The following is a 17,893-nucleotide window of genomic DNA, read 5'->3' on the forward strand; positions in this document are numbered from 1 at the left end:
CAAAGTAAAAATATAATTATACTTAAAACAAATACTTCAATATATTTATATGAATAAATGGAAATATATTTTTATACCAAAATATATAGTATATAAAAAAAGAATTATTTTTTTATAAAAAATACGTATATATATATATTTATGCATATGTTTCCTTGCCACATTGTGAAGTTGGTGAAGAAGAAATATGTAATGCTGGAAAAGACAATAGATATAGGACTCAAAACTGGGCTATGGAATCTTGGTAACTCATTTAAACCTGGCTAATAGGATCAAACCAATGGATATTCTAAACCAATATATTTCCTTTCAAACCAACGGTCACTAAACTGCTATTCTGCTAAATTAATGAAGTCCTTGATGGTCGAGAGGGTATTGGTGACATAGCTCAACTATTAACAACTTTAAAGAAGTCAACAAAAAAAATATTTCAGTCGAATTCTCTACATGCCCTTGTTTCTTGATTCTACGAAAATGTCGCAGAATTTCAATCGGTTAGCTAATTCGGTCTTAAAATACGCCAAAATACTAAATTCCAGAAAGAAATCTACGACTATTTGCAAAAACAGATCCTAAGTTCATGAGACAATTGGACCTCAAAACAAATGAAATCTATAAATCATAAAAAAAAATTAATAAATTGAAATATAAGAGCCAAAAAGGACGAGCACTATCATCTTTTCGGCCCCACGTTGGGCGCCAAATTTATGTAATGTCCACGAAGGATATGGTGTACCTTTCTTAAAATCAGTCTTTCTAAACACCGTAGAATTTACTTGGATGAAGGACTGCGGGAGCCATTGAGTTGCTAGCAATCAGTCGGGTGGGGAGGTTCGGTCCTTTTCCGCATAAATCTTTATCCATTACATTAAATTATTTTAGACTCCCTATTTTTAAACAAAACTTTAAAAAAAAAAACTATATTAAACTTTACTGTGGGCCAAAATGACTAATAAAAAAAAAACTGCCCCAAATTAGTCATTATTGAAAACAAATCTAACCAAATTACAAAGATATCCACGTCTTTTCCATTTTTAGATTCTCACCGATGTTCGTGTGAGAATGCGCTTCAATACCCTCACCAACCATTGTCCTGTATGCGCTTTATCAATTACCAGAACCCCTAACATACTTACATACTCTTCTTCACTTCACTGAGCAGGAAAACATATCTGGTTCAATTTACGAAGCCATTCCTTGGCATACAAATATAATTTTATTCAACACAAAATTCATGTTCTGTAAATTCATAATAAAAAAAATACGCATGAAAGGCTAATAATTCATAATATTAAAATCTTCATTCAAATATAAATTACAAGAAAAAAAGTAAATTAAAATATATTACAAAAAAAAATGTTACGGCCCTTAAGGGGTTAATGTATGCAAAGTATCTTTTCAAAACGCTTGCGAATATCGAAAAAAAAAAAAAATAGAAAGACAAAAAAAAAAAAACAAATATATCAAAATTTACAAATTGACTTTTGCATGCTATGTATGTGCGGCTGTGTGCCTTTTTGTGTTTTTCTTTGTTAATATAACAAGTAATGAGAGATCAAGTAAATGAGAGTAACTCAAACTGTTATACAAGTTCTTCTTTATAACATCTCTCTCCGAGTTAATAATTCAGAGACTACGATCTCATTACATGTTATAATCAATGTAAATCAATGTAAGAGGCAAATAAGAGAAAACATAAGAGAGTGATAACAGATGAGCTGTGAACAAACTTACCACCAATGTCTCGATCTGAAGAAGGCCTCCTGCAAAATCTTTTTGGTGGCTGCTGCTGTAAAAAGAGTGGCTATGTTATGGAGTTCTCTTACAAAGACCTAAATTACCTGTTAATTTTTTTTTTTTTAACTTTTTGAACTCTTAAAAGCACAAATTATGATTGACTCAGAGCAAAACAAACAAAAATAAAAAAAAAGAAAAGAAGTAATACCTTTGTTCTTATGAACAATAAAAAAAAGGGTGTATAATAAAAATAGTTGCATTCGAGGTTTTTGGCTAGTCGCTTAGCGATTGCCTAAGGGACATCTTGGGTAAAAGCTCCCCATGTAATTACTAATGCAACATCACTCGTGCTGCAAATGTGCGTAATTTGATGATGTCTAATGCCGCATCTGCCGACGCCAGTGGGAGTACAAAAACAACTATAGTAGTCTAGGTTGTTGAAAACATGAGTTTAAGGCCTTGGTTTATTCACTTGGTAGTTCTTTTTAAATCTCATCGGCCATTCAGATGTGGAGATTGATGGGTTGATTTCTTGTTATTGCACTAGCAGCTCATACAGGGAAACACTGCCAGTGCATCGGTTCTAGATACATATAGGTGCGGATTTCTATGAATTCAAAAGTATTCCAATGGCGGGAATTGGGCATACGCTACACACAGCACTTGCCATAGGTGAGGTCGAACCATGTAGGAAAGGGGAAGAGATGATTGTTCCAATAGGAGTTTTTGCCAAAAATAACCTTGATACTGGAGTTGAAAAAAATTAAACTAATTACCTTTTTATATGATTTTCACAATGCCACTTTCTCAACTAACCTTGATAATGATTTCAATAAGTATATCCACGTAAATGTCTCTGGTAGAAGTCCTGGTGGCAGCAAGAACAAGAGGAATCACGCTACCCGGTGGGCAGCGTAAATCCTGTAGGTATAAAACTTTGTTCGTACCACGGATTCCGAGTATGAGCAACAGATTGCAAATATAGCAATCCAAATAGAATTATCGTTTATTCGGTTACAATAGAAATAATGGAACCGTTTTGTAGCACTGCGTTTGGTGTAGAAAAATTTGAAAAATTCTCACTTTCAACTGATGTGATTGTCACTTTACGTACAGATTACTTTTTTAAGAGCACTTCGATGCAAACTCTTCGGACGTCTATTGAAAAAGGAAGTTAGTGACCAAAATTTGCTGTTCGTCACCTCAAATCTTGGTCAAATTGACATTTCTGCCAACAACAAAAAAATCGATAAATAAACCAATCATGTTGCCACCTTTAGGCTGATGAGCCAAAGTTGCAACATTAGGTATTTCACCTGGTGACTATTGTACGCAGATAAAATTTGCATATCGGATATATACCCATGAATAAAAGGTGTTTGAATCGTAAAAAAAAAATGATTTTAAAAAAAAACATCTAAGTGATTTTGCATTTCATATCTAATTAACAGTTTTCCATAACCATCTGTCTGACACACAGATATGTTTGACAAACATTAGCCAAGCACAAAACCATCTATGCTGTCATGTTATAAGCAACGGAATATCAGATCAAAATAAAAAGATACAAATTTCGACTTGCTTTTGATCTTTTGATTCATAACTGTGACAGTTATACGATCTACTATTGATCTTTTTTCGTAAACATAGATGTACAGACAATCAAAAGCAATTTAATCAAAATTTACCAAACGTTTCTGTGCATACTTTAATAAAATTTTTGACAAGAAAATACAAAAAAAAAAAAAAAAATTATAACTGATTGAGAACCATAATAATCTGAAGACGTTAATACAAAATGTATCTAAATGAAGGAATTTGAAAGCAGATGGAAAACTATGGAAATTATTGGAGTACAGACGATGGGATGATGGACTATAAAAAAAAAAAAAACAATGGCATGTATAATAAAAAAAAAAGCTATGGATAAAGGCAAAGCAGACGCTATAGAACAATCGGCCCCGAAGGTAAAAACTAAGTGGACAATTGGTAAATATCATGAAATTCCTAGTGATCGTAAAAACTATTTTCTGTGGTACATGGTACACTGATGTTCAGTTATGGCTTTCCCATAAAAAATTTGCCTTGGTATCTAGAGACTGTACGGTGTGGGGAAATGTACACTACAAACATTAAATATTTCATTCCTTTTCCGTATATATATCTCCCACCTTTTATGGAAAGGCAGTCTGGGATGCACAATACGAGACGAATCTAGGCCCAAATCATTCGAAAAAGTTTTGGGTCTTTGAAGTATGGTAATCGGGGTCTCCTTGTCATCACCCGTAATAGTAGGTGCAGGACATGACATATCAGAGTATTTGTATTGAAAGTCAGGGTTAAATTGAAAATCAGTTTGAGAGCCAACATTTAAGCGGGGTCCTTGTGAGGACCTATTTGTCTCCCGTTTTTTGAAGCGTTCTGGCTTCTAGACAAACAAGATGCACACTGTGGTTTATATGTGGCCTTGGCACCACAACCATAACAGAATACCGTCCTATCTTCGAGGCAATCATGCCAATGGTGGCCAACTTTATCACAATTCCAACATCTCGGGTCAGGTTTGTGTAATGCCTCGACTAAAGGACTAGATGCACGATCAAAATTCTCAGGTTCGTCACCCTCAAGTGGAGCGACGTACCTACGAGGTGCAGTAGTAGGGTTAATGTTGCGCGTGGCAAGGTTCCGGCGGACGTACTCGTCACTTAGAAAGTTTTCCCTCATCTGAACCAACTTCCTCAGATGAGACAACGAACGAATCGGAACATATAAAAGGTCTTGGCGAATTTCGGGGCGTAAATTCCTTGCTATTATTTCTATCAGTTCATCCTCACACATAGGAGTAGAAAGTCGATCAGCTATTAGAGAGAGGGCGTCAAAGAAGGAATCATACGATTCCCCTGGCTTTTGCTTCCTACTTCGCATTTCCTCTCTTAAATCAAACGATGACTTGAGCTGTTTATACTGATTAAGTATGGCTTCACAAAACGAGTCCCAGGTAATCGAACTAACCTGTTTGTGGTATCGCCAGTACCACTCACGGGCTTTCCCTGTCAACAAAGTGTTTAAATTACTACAAATGACCGTAAAGTCATTGTTAAAAGTATCTCTAGTCAGGGTCTTTACTCGGTACAAAAATTCTTCAATGGTTAACCCTTTGGGAGAACCATCAAATTTCAAGTTCCAGTTGTTAATTATGGAGGTTATCTTTTCCGCATGCATATTGTTGTAATTGGAAGAAAAATTGGTGTTTGGCGACATATTAAACGCACGAAAATTAGAAGAAGTATGATTACTCTGCGAAGGAGCCTGGAAATTATTGTTATAGGGGTTTCTATAACCCATATTTGGCATTTCATTCGATTGATGGAAATTGACATTAAAATTGGAATGCGGAGGCAAATTATTTCGTTGGCTGGGGTTACCATTTAAATTAGAATGTGGAGGAATATTATTCGGTTGGTTTACGTCTCTCCCTGAAGTATTAGAAGTTGCATTCTGATTATCACTATTTGGAAGACGCCGAAAAATCTCGCTATTCTGAAGCAAGCGCGTTAGTGTCGTCTCAATGATATGACCGACTTGATTATAATCAATGGCATTAGCAGCCGAAGGCGGATTTGCAGCATTTGTCATATTTGGTGAAGGAGATAAACCAAAACTCACTCGGTCGGCTATGGATTCATTTCGATTTGGAGTATGTAGAAAATCTCTATTTGGACCAGAGTTCCCATTAAGTGGCGGATTTAAAGCCTCATGGAATAAAGCACGGGCTTGACTACGTGTATTATAAGACTTACACATAGCTCCCCTGCCTCTTGTTCCCTTATTGGTAACCTTATTGCCTTGGTTCTGCTTTCGAACAAAATTCACCGCACGTAGTTCGTTAAGTTGACAAGACCGATTACATGTTGGACATGCTGAAGATGTAGCTAAATATGTCTCAATACACGATCTGTGAAATGAATGAGAACATTCGCTTATGACAAGGCAATCATGACCCTCGTCCATTGATTCATTGCAAATACGACAAAGTGTGGACGAATTATCGGTTGTAGCAGCCATAGCTGGCTCCTCCGGTAGTGGAGACTGATTGGACTCAGCCATGCCAAAGGTATGAAATATATAAAACTATCCAAATTCAACCGTAAAGCAGATGCCTAAATTCGAAAACAATAGGTATTGTCAAATCAGACCCTTATCGTAACCTTTGCGAAAATTTTAAAAAAAATTATATCCGAGTTGGAATTCCCAAACACGATCTAAAAACTATCAACGCGGAATCTAGATTCCGAGTGCGATTCAAGGGAAACAAAAAAAGTTATAAGCAGTACAAAAAATAATAATTTGCAGAATTACTCAATGCAAACCACGGTTTAATGTTTCACAATAAATTAGATAAATGACGTTTCTTGCTAAATTATGGGTATCACTGAAGAGGAGTTTCAGGCAAATATCGACTAACAAAGATTTCAAAACATGGTTATGGAGTTGAGAGTAAATTTCAAAAATTCTTATGGAATTGGACACACCAGCCAGGAGAAACTATTTCCTTGTCCTCAACTGTAGATCAGTGGTCTTTATTTCGCAACTGCAGAAAAAAAGATATCCTGAAAGATCACAGGCGCTGATACCTGAGTCTACAACTACCTAAAAAATTCAAAATTGCACTCAAAACTATACGAGAATCCAAATTTCCATTATAACATTCTAAAGGATAATGAAAGAGTTAACAGAAGGCAAACGGTCGGCCAGAGCGAGGTAAACCCCAATCTGCTGAAATTCCAGTAAGATCCTGACAACTATTCATACATCCTATATCCTGCCATAAGGGAACTTTGAGACCTCTCATGAAAAATTAACTCTAAAAATGGTGAAATAAAAATAGAGCCAAAAAAGACCAGGTCAGTACTTTTTCGGCCCCACGTTGGGCGCCAAATTCTGTAATGTACACGAACGAAATTCGATTAGAATGCATATTCTGAAAAAATATCGTGGCATTCAGGGACTTGGGAAGAGGTAGGACTATGGGAGCCTTTTATATCCTAGCTTCAGTCGGGTGGGGGGTTCGTGTCCTTCTCATACCCAAACCATGTTCTCATTACATCCTTATTATAGACTCCCCTGTTTATTTAATAAATGAAATCAAAACCAAAATGGACCAGAAAGATAAATTACATAAAAAAATACCCCACAAAACAAAATACCAAGATTTTATTATATAAGTGACTGACATTAGTCGTTGCCTGATTTAGTTGTATACTCTCCGATGATGTTGAGAGTATATGCCTCAGAACCCACGCCTACCTATATTCTACTGGCATTATAACATCATAGTAGAAACCCTGTAACCTGATCACTCCAGATCAGCTAACCCATTTTTTGCAAGAATACGTCTAGGAGATTTAGAATTTCATCATAAATTGATTATAATTACTTTTTTTTATTTAAGACATATTACATATATAATAAATTCATAAAAAAAAACTGATAGATTAACTTAAATTTTAGAAAAATAATATTATGCCTACCCAATGTATTCACCAATATAATACATAAATTTAATGTTTGCGCTTTGAAAATATTTCATGACGACAAAGCAAATTGATATAAATTTAATTTAGATAAGAAAACTTTCAAATACATAATTCAATAATATGACCCACCATGGGTTAATTTAACATTTATCAATCGAAAGGTACGGTTCAAAGTTATGAATGAATGTATGTAGGCAAACGAATAGGAAAAAAACAATCTCACTGAGATATCATAAAGACATTGGGTGATTGCATTGCAGTGGAAAAAAAAAAACATCAAATAGATAGACTCAACACATTACAAGAGCAAGAGCAACAAAAAACCAGTTGGCTCTTTATAGCAAGAGAAATGAATATGTAAATCAATGCAATCGCCCACGCATTACGAAATCTCTGTAAATAAGAGAGCAAAGCAAAACAAAATTGAAAGAAAGAATAAAATAAAGAGTTTTATTTTTGTGGTTTTTGCTTACCCCCTTACTCCGGTCATGATGAAGGCCTCCAAACACAAACTGGATCAGGTGATGTTTTCTCTTCTTAGTGAGAGACTTGTAGAGAGCTAGCTGTGAGAGTAGGAATTAAATTTGGTTTTGCTTTTTGATATGCTACTAGAACTTCATTATAATTTCTTTGATAGAAAATTTAAAAGATTTTACGATCGAATCTTATAGGTATCCATGGATACATGTAGGGGAAGTATACCCTACCAAAACCTTTTGGTTACCTCTACAAATTGATTTATGTTTTTTTTTCTTGTTTAATCAAAACGCAACAATAACAAAAATATAAATTGGAATTTAAAGATTTTAACAAAAAAAAAATATTAGACAAAGCAAATGAAAATCTTGGTTTCATTCGCATGCACTGCGAATATCATGAGGGTTCAGTTTAAAGTGTTTTAACACAATTTCTTTAGTTAATTAATAAGAGCTTTGTGGGCAAACCCCATATCTCTCTTTAAATGCGAACAAATTTTATGTAGCGATCTTGTTTAAGCAAATGTAAATGTTTTCACATAAATCCCAATAAAGCACTTTGGGTTGGTTGTTTCACAAAGGGGGCACTTTTGCTGGTACTTGAATATCTGCTTGGTTCGCTGGAACGTCCAGGCTGTCAGTAAGCTTTGGAAGGCACCTCTGGACATATAATGGGGTCGCTACAGCAAAAAGCTGCTATCAGGGTGTAATGTCCCCAGCCTTCAATTACAGGGACGAGGGTCTGCCAAGTTGGAGCGGATTCCAAGAAAATCTTGCCAGGAGAGGAAACCCGATACAAACGCGTAGGTGCAATTTGGTCACTTCCTCTAGGAAACGCTCAATAAATCGCCCTCTATCACTGCAATATTTGGTGGTATATTCACAAAACCAGCGTTTGAAAGGCTTGTACTTTCCGATAAAAATGTACCACGTTTTGCCTGTCAATCGAAGGTTTTTATTGTCATTAAAATTAATGAAAAAACATTAATAGATTTCATGATGAAACTCACCGCTGGAAAATTTAATTCTAGGTATGGACCGATGGCTAGGAAAAATTAAATTATTTCCAAAGAAATTTAATGTCTTTCCACTTCGAAGGTTAGAACAAGAAGGAAGTTGCAATGTTCAGCTGGGGATATTCCTACCTAATATTGGCGTAGGAAGCGATATGTAGAAAATAAAATGTCAAATCTGCTAGACTGTTGTCTAAATGCAGAAATCGATATTTTGTTACCAATTTTGGTACGATTTTTCATATAATTGCTTCATAGCAGAAAAAGTAAATTACACTGCCGCCTTTAAAATCATTGCCCTTTTAATACGATAAACGTCATTATTTTGTTTTATCTAACCCGAATTATATATAATTATTCAATCAAAATTTAAATCGAAATTGGCAATGCAATCTCAACAAGAACCTCACCACTATGGGTACTGTACAAACCAGTTGAATGACGTCAAAGGGAGTCAATAAAATGGATTGACAGTGATCAAAACAGAACAAAATAAAAACATTGTCATGAGGCCTAACTGGACACATCGCAATAAAAAGAATTGACACCAACAAAAAAAAAAGAAGGTTCGCCGTATGTTCTGGTGAGTTTTAAGTCTATTTTAGATCGTTATTGAAATTTGTCCATTTCAATTGTTTTCAGAGGCGTGCCACGGATAAAGGCTTGTGAATATGAAGTTAATGGACATAGAAATGTATCATTTCCCAACATATTAAGTTGGCCTGACTTTGGTAAGTATATTTTCTCTTCGTTTAAAAAGGAAACTAATGACCCATAATAATTCACAGGTTCTAAGAGGAGAAAATAAAGCTAAAATTATAAAATGGAATGCCAAAATTCTAAATTGAAGCAGAATTCAACCAAATAAATGGAATAACTTGGGTCCAGCTTTTAATTAATGTCACCAAAAGTTAAATGGAAATTTTTACAATAAAAGTGCGGTGGCAAAAAAAAATTCATGCAAATGTGTGTGCTAATTTCCTTATGTCATTGAAAGTTCTGAGAAAACGTCCACTACACACTTCCCTTTTTGTATAGGATAATTTGTCTGAAATTGCGTTGCACCTGAAGAAGAAGTTATCTGACTTGGCGTTCCATCTGATACCAAGTGTTTTAGTGTGGCTACTATCGTCGAAGCTTAAAAAGTCCTCTTTCAGAAGATGATCTTTCGGTAAACCCGCAAGGATCTCAATACAATTGGATGCCCACTTACGCAGAGGAAAATGTGCCGAACTCATCGCGATAATCAACTGTGTCCTTGCGGAGAGAGCGTCAGGAATATGATGGCTCCCAGCTATAACATCATCAACATACATGGAATCCCTAATAATTTCACTGGCAATGGGAAGGGACCTCTCGGACTCTTCCGCCAATTGTAGGAGGGTTCTTATTGCCAGATAAGGAGCTGCGTTGACGCCAAATGTTACTGTCGTTAACTCATAATCAGATATTTCCTCACACGGATCCCTGCGAAATAGAATTCTTTGGTAGCAAGTGTCTTTGGGATGGACTTTAATTTGCCGATACATCTTCTGAATGTCAGCACAAAAGACGAAGCGATAAAAGCGCCACCTAAGAAGAAGCAGGACCAGATCATTCTGTAATGCAGGTCCAGTGTGAAGGATATCGTTCAAGGATACTCCGGAGGAAGTCGGACAGGAGGCATTAAATACCACTCGAACTTTCGTGGTGGTGCTCTCCGGTTTAACGACTGAATGATGTGGAAGGTAATAGTGCTGCGGATAATTTTGATGAATGGGAGCTGGAACGCTTTTCATGTGCCCTAAATCCAGGTATTCTTCGACTACGGCATCGTACTCATTTTTTCGCTCCAGATTCTTCAATAAGCGAGACTCATTCCGCAAGAACTGTGCCTTTGCAATGGTCCTGGACTGTCCCAATTGCATTGTTGAATTCAAAATTGTGTGTTTGAAGGGAAGGCCAACTGTGAATCTGCCACTTTCATCCCTAGTTGTGGTTTCCTTATACAGTTTCTCGCAAAACTCATCGTCTTCGGACAGATGCTGCTTTCGAGGAAGATTCTCCACCTCCCAAAAACGTCTTAGCGTTTTTTCCAAACTTTTTTCAGAAAGAAATGAAACTAGAGATGAAAAAGAGGAAATATTCTCCGTATTTTGGACTGAACCGGACACAATCCAGCCAAAAATAGTCTCTTGAGCAACCAGCGACCCACAAATATCACGTTTTACTCCATCAAGCAATATATTGTTAAAAAGGTCTGCACCAAGTAAAAGGTCAATACGAGAGCTTTGAAAAAATTGAGGATCTGCGAGTTGTATTTTCGGAAACTCACTTAATATTGAAGGATTGATCGATCTAGAGGGAAGGTCTCTTGAAAGTTGGGGAATTACTAACGCAGTTACGTTCATCTCCAGTTGAGAATCGAAACGCGGACTTATTGTAAATTTTGCCAGTTTCCTAACGGTGGCTGAAGGAACGCCGTTAAGGCCCGTAATTTCAGCATCAATGCGTTGAAATGGAATTTTAAGCGTATGGGATATCTTCTCAGACAGAAAAGTTCCTTGTGAACCTGAGTCTATTAAAGCCCGAACGATGTATGTCAACCCTGAATGCCTGATTTGAACCAACGCTGTACCTAAAAGGACATTGCGGGTGTGCGAGGCAAAGCATGACTGAACACTGTTTAAAGAGGTCGGAGAACATGCTACGGATTCTGAAACAGCGTTATAGGTTTCAGTTGGGTTAAGAGAAGTGGACTGTATGATGGATGTATCTGGGTCAAAATCCGTTAGCACAGCATGCGCATTAGTGTTAGGATATTGCGCAACTTGAATGGTTGCATCACGGTGAAGTAGCGTGTTGTGTCGTTTCTTACATGTAAAGCAGTTGTGTGAGCTTTTACACTCCTTTACACTATGGCCACCAGCAAAGCAATTCAAACACAAATTCAATTTCCTGATGCACGATAATCTCTCCTCTGGACACATCTGAATAAATTTTGGGCATTTGCGGATAATGTGAGTCTCTAAACTGCATAGGTTACAAAGATGTTTCGCTGGGGTAGCAGAAACGTTAGTGTGGTTGGAGTTAATTTGTTTCGAAACGTTTTGACTGGATTTTCTCAAACCAGTTTGTCTAGAATCGTGTGAGGACGACTGGCAATTGATTTCAGAAATAGTCTCAAGAGTCTGAAACCTACTGGAAAGAAAATTATTTAAATCGGACCAGTTGGAAATGTCCTTTTTGTTTTGTATTGAATGTTCCCACAAGGAAAGAGTTGTGCGGGGCAATTTTGTCGAACAGATATAAACAAAGATTGGATCCCAACTCGAGATATCAATATGGTACATCTGTAGTGATGAGATACAAGAATTGATGTCTCTCTGTAAGCATTTTATATCCTCGCCATTTTCGGATTTGACTGGGGAGAGATTAAACAAAACGCGCAGCTGGCTATGAACTAGCATTCGCTTGTTCTCAAATCTATCTACAAGATTTGCCCAAGCCGTGTCGAAACCACTGTTCGTCAAAGGACCTTTCATCACGATGTCATGAGCTTCACCTTCCGTTTTCTTCATTAAATAAAAAAGCTTTTGGACGTTAGATAGGCTGGAATTATTGACATAAATTGCCGAGAACATGTCTCGAAAGGAAGGCCAGGACTTATAGTCCCCACAAAACGTTTCAGTATCACACGCAGGCAGATGGAAATTGGAGTGTGGTGTGATTGAAAAGGGTGAGGGAGGTAATGAAGAAGTGTTCCGGCCACGGTCATGTATTCCAGCGCTGATTTTTGATACTATCTTAACATACGTTTCGTATGATGCATGATAACGTGCATTAATGCTTTCCATATGAGTCTCGTCGCTGACGTCGCTAGAGGATAATGGATCTGTCCCATCTTTGCCCTTTTTCTTGGCCTTTTGGTCCACTTCGTCTACACATTTCTCGTAAAGAGACTTAACTGAGCCCCAAATGGACCTGAGCTCCTCTCGATGAACCTCGAGAGCAAAAACTGAAGAGTTCTCTATGGACGCATCGGTAAGCTCCTGTTCGAAGTGAACGAGCTTTATATTAGCGCGTATAAATCGGTCCAGTGTACTCATGGCTTGGTCGTGAGATCTGTGCAACAATCTCTTACAAAATTCGCTATATATTTCTCTGAACTTCAATGTCGTTATTCGGAGAGGTGTAGTAGACACTTATTTATTTGGAAAATAGGAAAAAAAAAATAAATAAAAACCAATTGGAAACCAAAACAAATGGATAGGAATCAATCACAAATATTGATCAAGCGTTGATGTATGCGTTAAATTCGTTTGAATTGTCTGAAATGTCTTAAAAGGGGGAAACTCTGTAAATTTTAGAGACGGCTGTCAAAGACTATTTTATTTCAAAAGCATAAAATCTGAATCGGAATTCTTAAGATTATACAAGTATCTCTTTGCATTTCTATATATTAAAAACAAAAAAAAAAAAAAAAAAACTCCCAGTTTCGGTCGAGAGTACTCGCAGTCAGAATAAAATAGAACATCAGTGCTGCAGACAGCCTAATAATGAGTGGATAGCAAATACACTAGAAAAGCAAATCAAATCGATGCGGGTGAGATGATTGAAACAAATGGAACTTGAAACAACTTGAGAGTACTCTACTAGGCTGGACTGCTGGTAAAGCATATATGGATAAAACTCACTGGAAATTGCTCGTTACTTTCATTACTCTTTGTCTTTCTTCTCATTTGAATTCATCGGCAAGCAATAAATAACGAAATATGGATAACAAAGGAGGAGAAAAAAAAAAAAAAAAAGAAATATGTATATACATATGTTCTGTACGTACGTTATGTATGTAACGGCTTCAGCTTCATATAAGGCTTATATAAACTTTGTACAGTTGAGGGCTATGAGGTTTTACATAGGAGATTATCCATTTCTTCGCCTATATACATATATAAAATTTCAGCACATGTCTCAGAAGAGGTTATGTATTCCAAATATCTTTTTCTTTTCTTCCTTTTTTTTTGAATTTTGACACTCAATTGGAAGCCTATAGTTTCACTAAAGATTCTGAATCTTTCCTTTCTCTTCGAAAAAATATCAGCGGATAAAATTTGTTCACTTTTGGATTTCCAAGAAATGTTTATCGCGGTATCGTGTTAATTTCTTTTTTTTTTTTTTTGGTAGACGGCCTAACCTCTAAATATGCGACCAACACTTAAAATACTCTCATCTACTTATGTATAAGAAAATCACGATTTAATATTAAAAACCACGTCTCACAATTAATAATTAAATGGATTTTTAAAGAAAAACAATAACGCCAGTCATTTTGCTACAAAGGTTCACGTTCTTAGCTTCTTCTTCTCCCGGTTAATCGCACTGTCACTTTATTAGTTCGTTAGAAACTAAAACTGGTTATGCAAAAACGAGTGTTCATACCCAATATGGAAATAATGCGAACCTGGATGATGGAAATGGATGATGGAAATGGAGGAATGATCCGAGAATGATTTTGTTGCGAGGAATGACTTAGTTGTTGCAATGATCGCTGTTGTGTAATTGAGTACCCAGTACAGAAATCCGGCTCGATGGGACCAAATGAATATATGTAGGATGTTGGATCTCTTTGGGGGGTGAAAAAATGGAACTAAAATCACAGCACGACCATAAGCAACTGAAGCGAAATAACTTCTTGCAATTAAATCTCGAGGAGAGATGGTCATGCAAGAAGTCGAAGACAATATTGGAGTTACGAATTATCCACAAGCGGAAAATCTTGGAGGAAAGGAAACTCTTACCAATGTTCTTGTGTTCGAGGTTGAATCCAAAGTGAACATTTTATTTATAATATTCTTAAAGGCTAAGATAGGTGATAGTGTAAATATGGCACTTAACGATACATTTTAACGCCCTCTGCATTTCAATCTAATGAGGGTTATAGTTATAAAATCGTATAGGCTTCTTCTACGTTAACACACTGTTTGGTGTGGTTTGTACGCTGGTGGAATCATTGGACCGTATTTTTTCAAAGATGCTGTTGGACGCAACGTTACGGTGAATGAACACATTTCGAACCGAACACTGATTTTGGTAATAAAATTCAATGATTTGCAAGCGTTGCTCGTTAGTAAGTCTATTCATGATGAAATGTCAAAGCATACTGAGCATCTTTCTCTTTGACACCATGTCTGAAATCCCACGTGATCTGTCAAATACTAATGCATGAAAATCCTAACCTCAAAAAAATCACCCTTTAGAAAGTGAGTCATTCGTAATTTCCATACCAAATTAATTGCAATTTAAAGGTTTTGTGGTTTATTTTAAACTTCTGTTACATAAAGGTATTTAGTAAGCTTCACAATATGAATGAATGGCATAATGGTTCATTAATAGACTGTCTTATGTGGTTTTTAAATGATGGTCAATGAAAACAAAGGGACTATTTTGAAGGCCAAACTTACCAACTTGGTGCAACCTCTCCCGAATGTTGCTGTTGTGCTGAGATATAGTGGACTCAGATCCACCAATTGATACCTATTGAGATAGCCCCCTATAGTCCCCTATGACTTTAAGAGATAGGGGATTGAAGACTGATAAATAATGCCTCTAAATTTGCATACTATGACATTTCTATTTCTAATGTAGTCCACAGTTTGACCAGTTTTCGAATGATAACTCGCATGCCAATCATTGAATTTCTCGATAAGTGCTCAATATGAGCGATTTCAATTTCCATGAAAAATTCCGATTTTCACTGTTTGCTATTTGCCACATTTCGTTTTGCATTTGATTTTAATTTCAAGGTTTTGCGGTAAAATTAAAACTTCTGTCACAGTTATATATTAATTATGCTTCGCAATCTGGATAAAGTTGATGGACACTGAATGGCGCAATGGCTCATTAATGGATTGCCTCCTGTGGCTTTAAAACAATGGCCAATGAAAACAAAGGGATTATTTTATAGACCATTGTATAAGGCCGGCGCCAAACTTACCATGCCATAGTGATTAATGTTACTCAATGAAGTACAATTTTTTGATATGCAAACAAAGACTTCAAGATGGCCTTTTGTTCGAACCGTTTGAAAGTTACATCTTCAATGACACGTCTGGTTTGGTGAAGTAGTTTAGTGGTTATTACTGTGTGCGGCTTTTTATACCCTGCACCATAAGATGGGGTATACTAACTTCGTCACTCCGTTTGTAATACATCGAAATATTGATCTGAGACCAAATAAAGTATACCTTTTCTTGGTTGTCTTGACATTCTATCTCGATATAGCCATATTCGTCCGTCTAACTGACTGCCGAAAGCACGCTAACTTTCAAAAGAATAGAGCTAGCTGCTTGAAATTTTTCACAAATACTTCCTGTTAGTGTCGCTCAATTTGGCTTGTAAATAGGCCATATCGGTCCATATTTTTAAATAACTGCTATATAAACCAATCTCGGATCTTGCCTTTTTGAGTCTCCAGAGGGCGTATTTCTTATCCGATTTGAATGAAATTTTGTGTGAGGTGTTCTTTAGGACTCCCAACACCTGTCAAGTATAGGTTATATCGGTTTATTACCTGATATAAGTTCCATATAAACCAAGCTCGGATCTTGAATTTTTGAACCTCTAAAGGGCACAGTTCTTATCCGATTTGGCTAAAATTTAGCAAGAAATGTTTTTTTTACTTCCAACAGCTTCAGACACCAAGGAACAAATTTTTATATCAGCATTGGACTCTACCTTTAAATAGCTTTCATTTGGTATCCATATTTTCCCAATCGGAAAATTTGTCCTGAGGGGGTTTTTTAAGGGGGGAGGGCCCTCAGACACTAAAAAATAATTTTTGTCTCAGATTTGTATTCTACTTTTAAATACCTTTTATTTGATACCCATATTACTCAAAGCGATTAAAGTGTCCTGTTCGATGGTGTTTTTGGGGTGGGGGGCGCCCCGACACTTAGGTTAACATTTTAATGTTCGTATTCTACTCTTAAATAGCTTTCACTTGATACCCATATTGCCCAAAGCGGTGAAAGTGTCCTTTTTTGGGGGTGGGGAACCCCCCGAAACTGTAGAGTGAAATTTGTATACCGAATTCGTACTCTACTCTTAAATACCTTTCGTTTGATACCCATATTGTCCCAATCGGTAAGCATGTCCGTTTGGGTGGGTTTTTGACATGGGTCGTCCCCCCCAGGTTATTTGGCCCCAAAATTTTATTCCAATTTCGTTTTTTTGAGGTACAATAAGGTGTCATACAAAATTTTGCTTAAATCGGCGCGCCCATCTCCGAGATCTGGAGTTTTTGAAAATTAGTGTAAGGGGAGGGTCCACCCCACTTCGGATATCAAAATATGTAGTACCCTATTTTCACCGGAGGCTCAATTTTTACCATCTGTGAATAATTCATTTTGTTTGTTTGTTTGTTTGTTTGTTTGTTTGTGTTTTCCTTATAGACTCAGAAACGGCTGAACCGATTTTCTTGAAATTTTCACAGATGCTGCATAATGATCCCGTGGTGAAAATAGGGTACAACATTTTTTATACCCTCCACCATAAGATGGGGGGTATACTAATTTCGTCATTCTGTTTGTAACTACTCGAAATATTCTTCTGAGACCCCATAAAGTATATATATTCTTGATAGTCGTGAAATTTTATGTCGATCTAGCCATGTCCGTCCGTCTGTCCGTCCGTCCGTCCGTCTGTCCGTCCGTCCGTCCGTCCATCTGTCTGTCGAAAGCACGCTAACTTCCGAAGGAGTAAAGCTAGCCGCTTGAAATTTTGCACAAATACTTCTTATAAGTGTAGGTCGGTTGGTATTGTAAATGGGCCATATCGGTCCATGTCTTGATATAGCTGCCATAGAAACCGATCTTGGGTCTTGACTTCTTGAGCCTCTAGAGTGCGCAATTCTTATCCGATTGGAATGAAATTTTGCACGACGTGTTTTGCTATGATGTCCAACAACTGTGCCAAGTATAGTTCAAATCGGTCCATAACCTGATGTAGCTGCCATATAAACCGATCTTGGGTCTTGATTTCTTGAGCCTCTAGAGGGCTCAATTCTTATCCGATTAAAATGAAATTTTACACGACGTGTTTTGTTATGATATCTAACAACTGTGCCATGTATGGTTTAAATCGGTCCATA

At 36.8% G+C, this 17,893-nt stretch overlaps 2 protein-coding genes and 1 long non-coding RNA gene across 3 annotated transcripts in view; 1 reads left to right on the forward strand and 2 right to left on the reverse strand.

Moving 5' to 3' along the window:
• LOC106088346 (uncharacterized) overlaps positions 1-17,893 on the reverse strand; it is a 331,585-nt gene that overhangs the window by 272,356 nt on the left and 41,336 nt on the right. The gene's annotated exons all lie outside the window — the stretch shown is intronic.
• LOC106089465 (uncharacterized) lies at positions 9,095-9,711 on the forward strand. The gene is made up of 3 exons (XR_001221611.2): positions 9,095-9,346; positions 9,406-9,494; positions 9,552-9,711. It is a non-coding gene; the product is annotated as an uncharacterized LOC106089465 (long non-coding RNA).
• LOC131997306 (uncharacterized) lies at positions 9,720-12,851 on the reverse strand. The gene has a single exon (XM_059368051.1). It carries the CDS (start codon positions 12,849-12,851, stop codon positions 9,720-9,722), a length of 3,132 nt encoding a protein of 1,043 aa, XP_059224034.1.

This window comes from Stomoxys calcitrans, chromosome 1 (genome assembly GCF_963082655.1).
Source record: "Stomoxys calcitrans chromosome 1, idStoCalc2.1, whole genome shotgun sequence".
In the NCBI taxonomy this organism is placed as follows: Eukaryota; Metazoa; Arthropoda; class Insecta; order Diptera; family Muscidae; genus Stomoxys; species Stomoxys calcitrans.

Bases quoted from the DNA above. Each gene is read 5' to 3' on its own strand.
- LOC131997306 (XM_059368051.1), bottom strand. From the start codon at position 12,851: ATGAGTACACTGGACCGATTTATACGCGCTAATATAAAGCTCGTTCAC.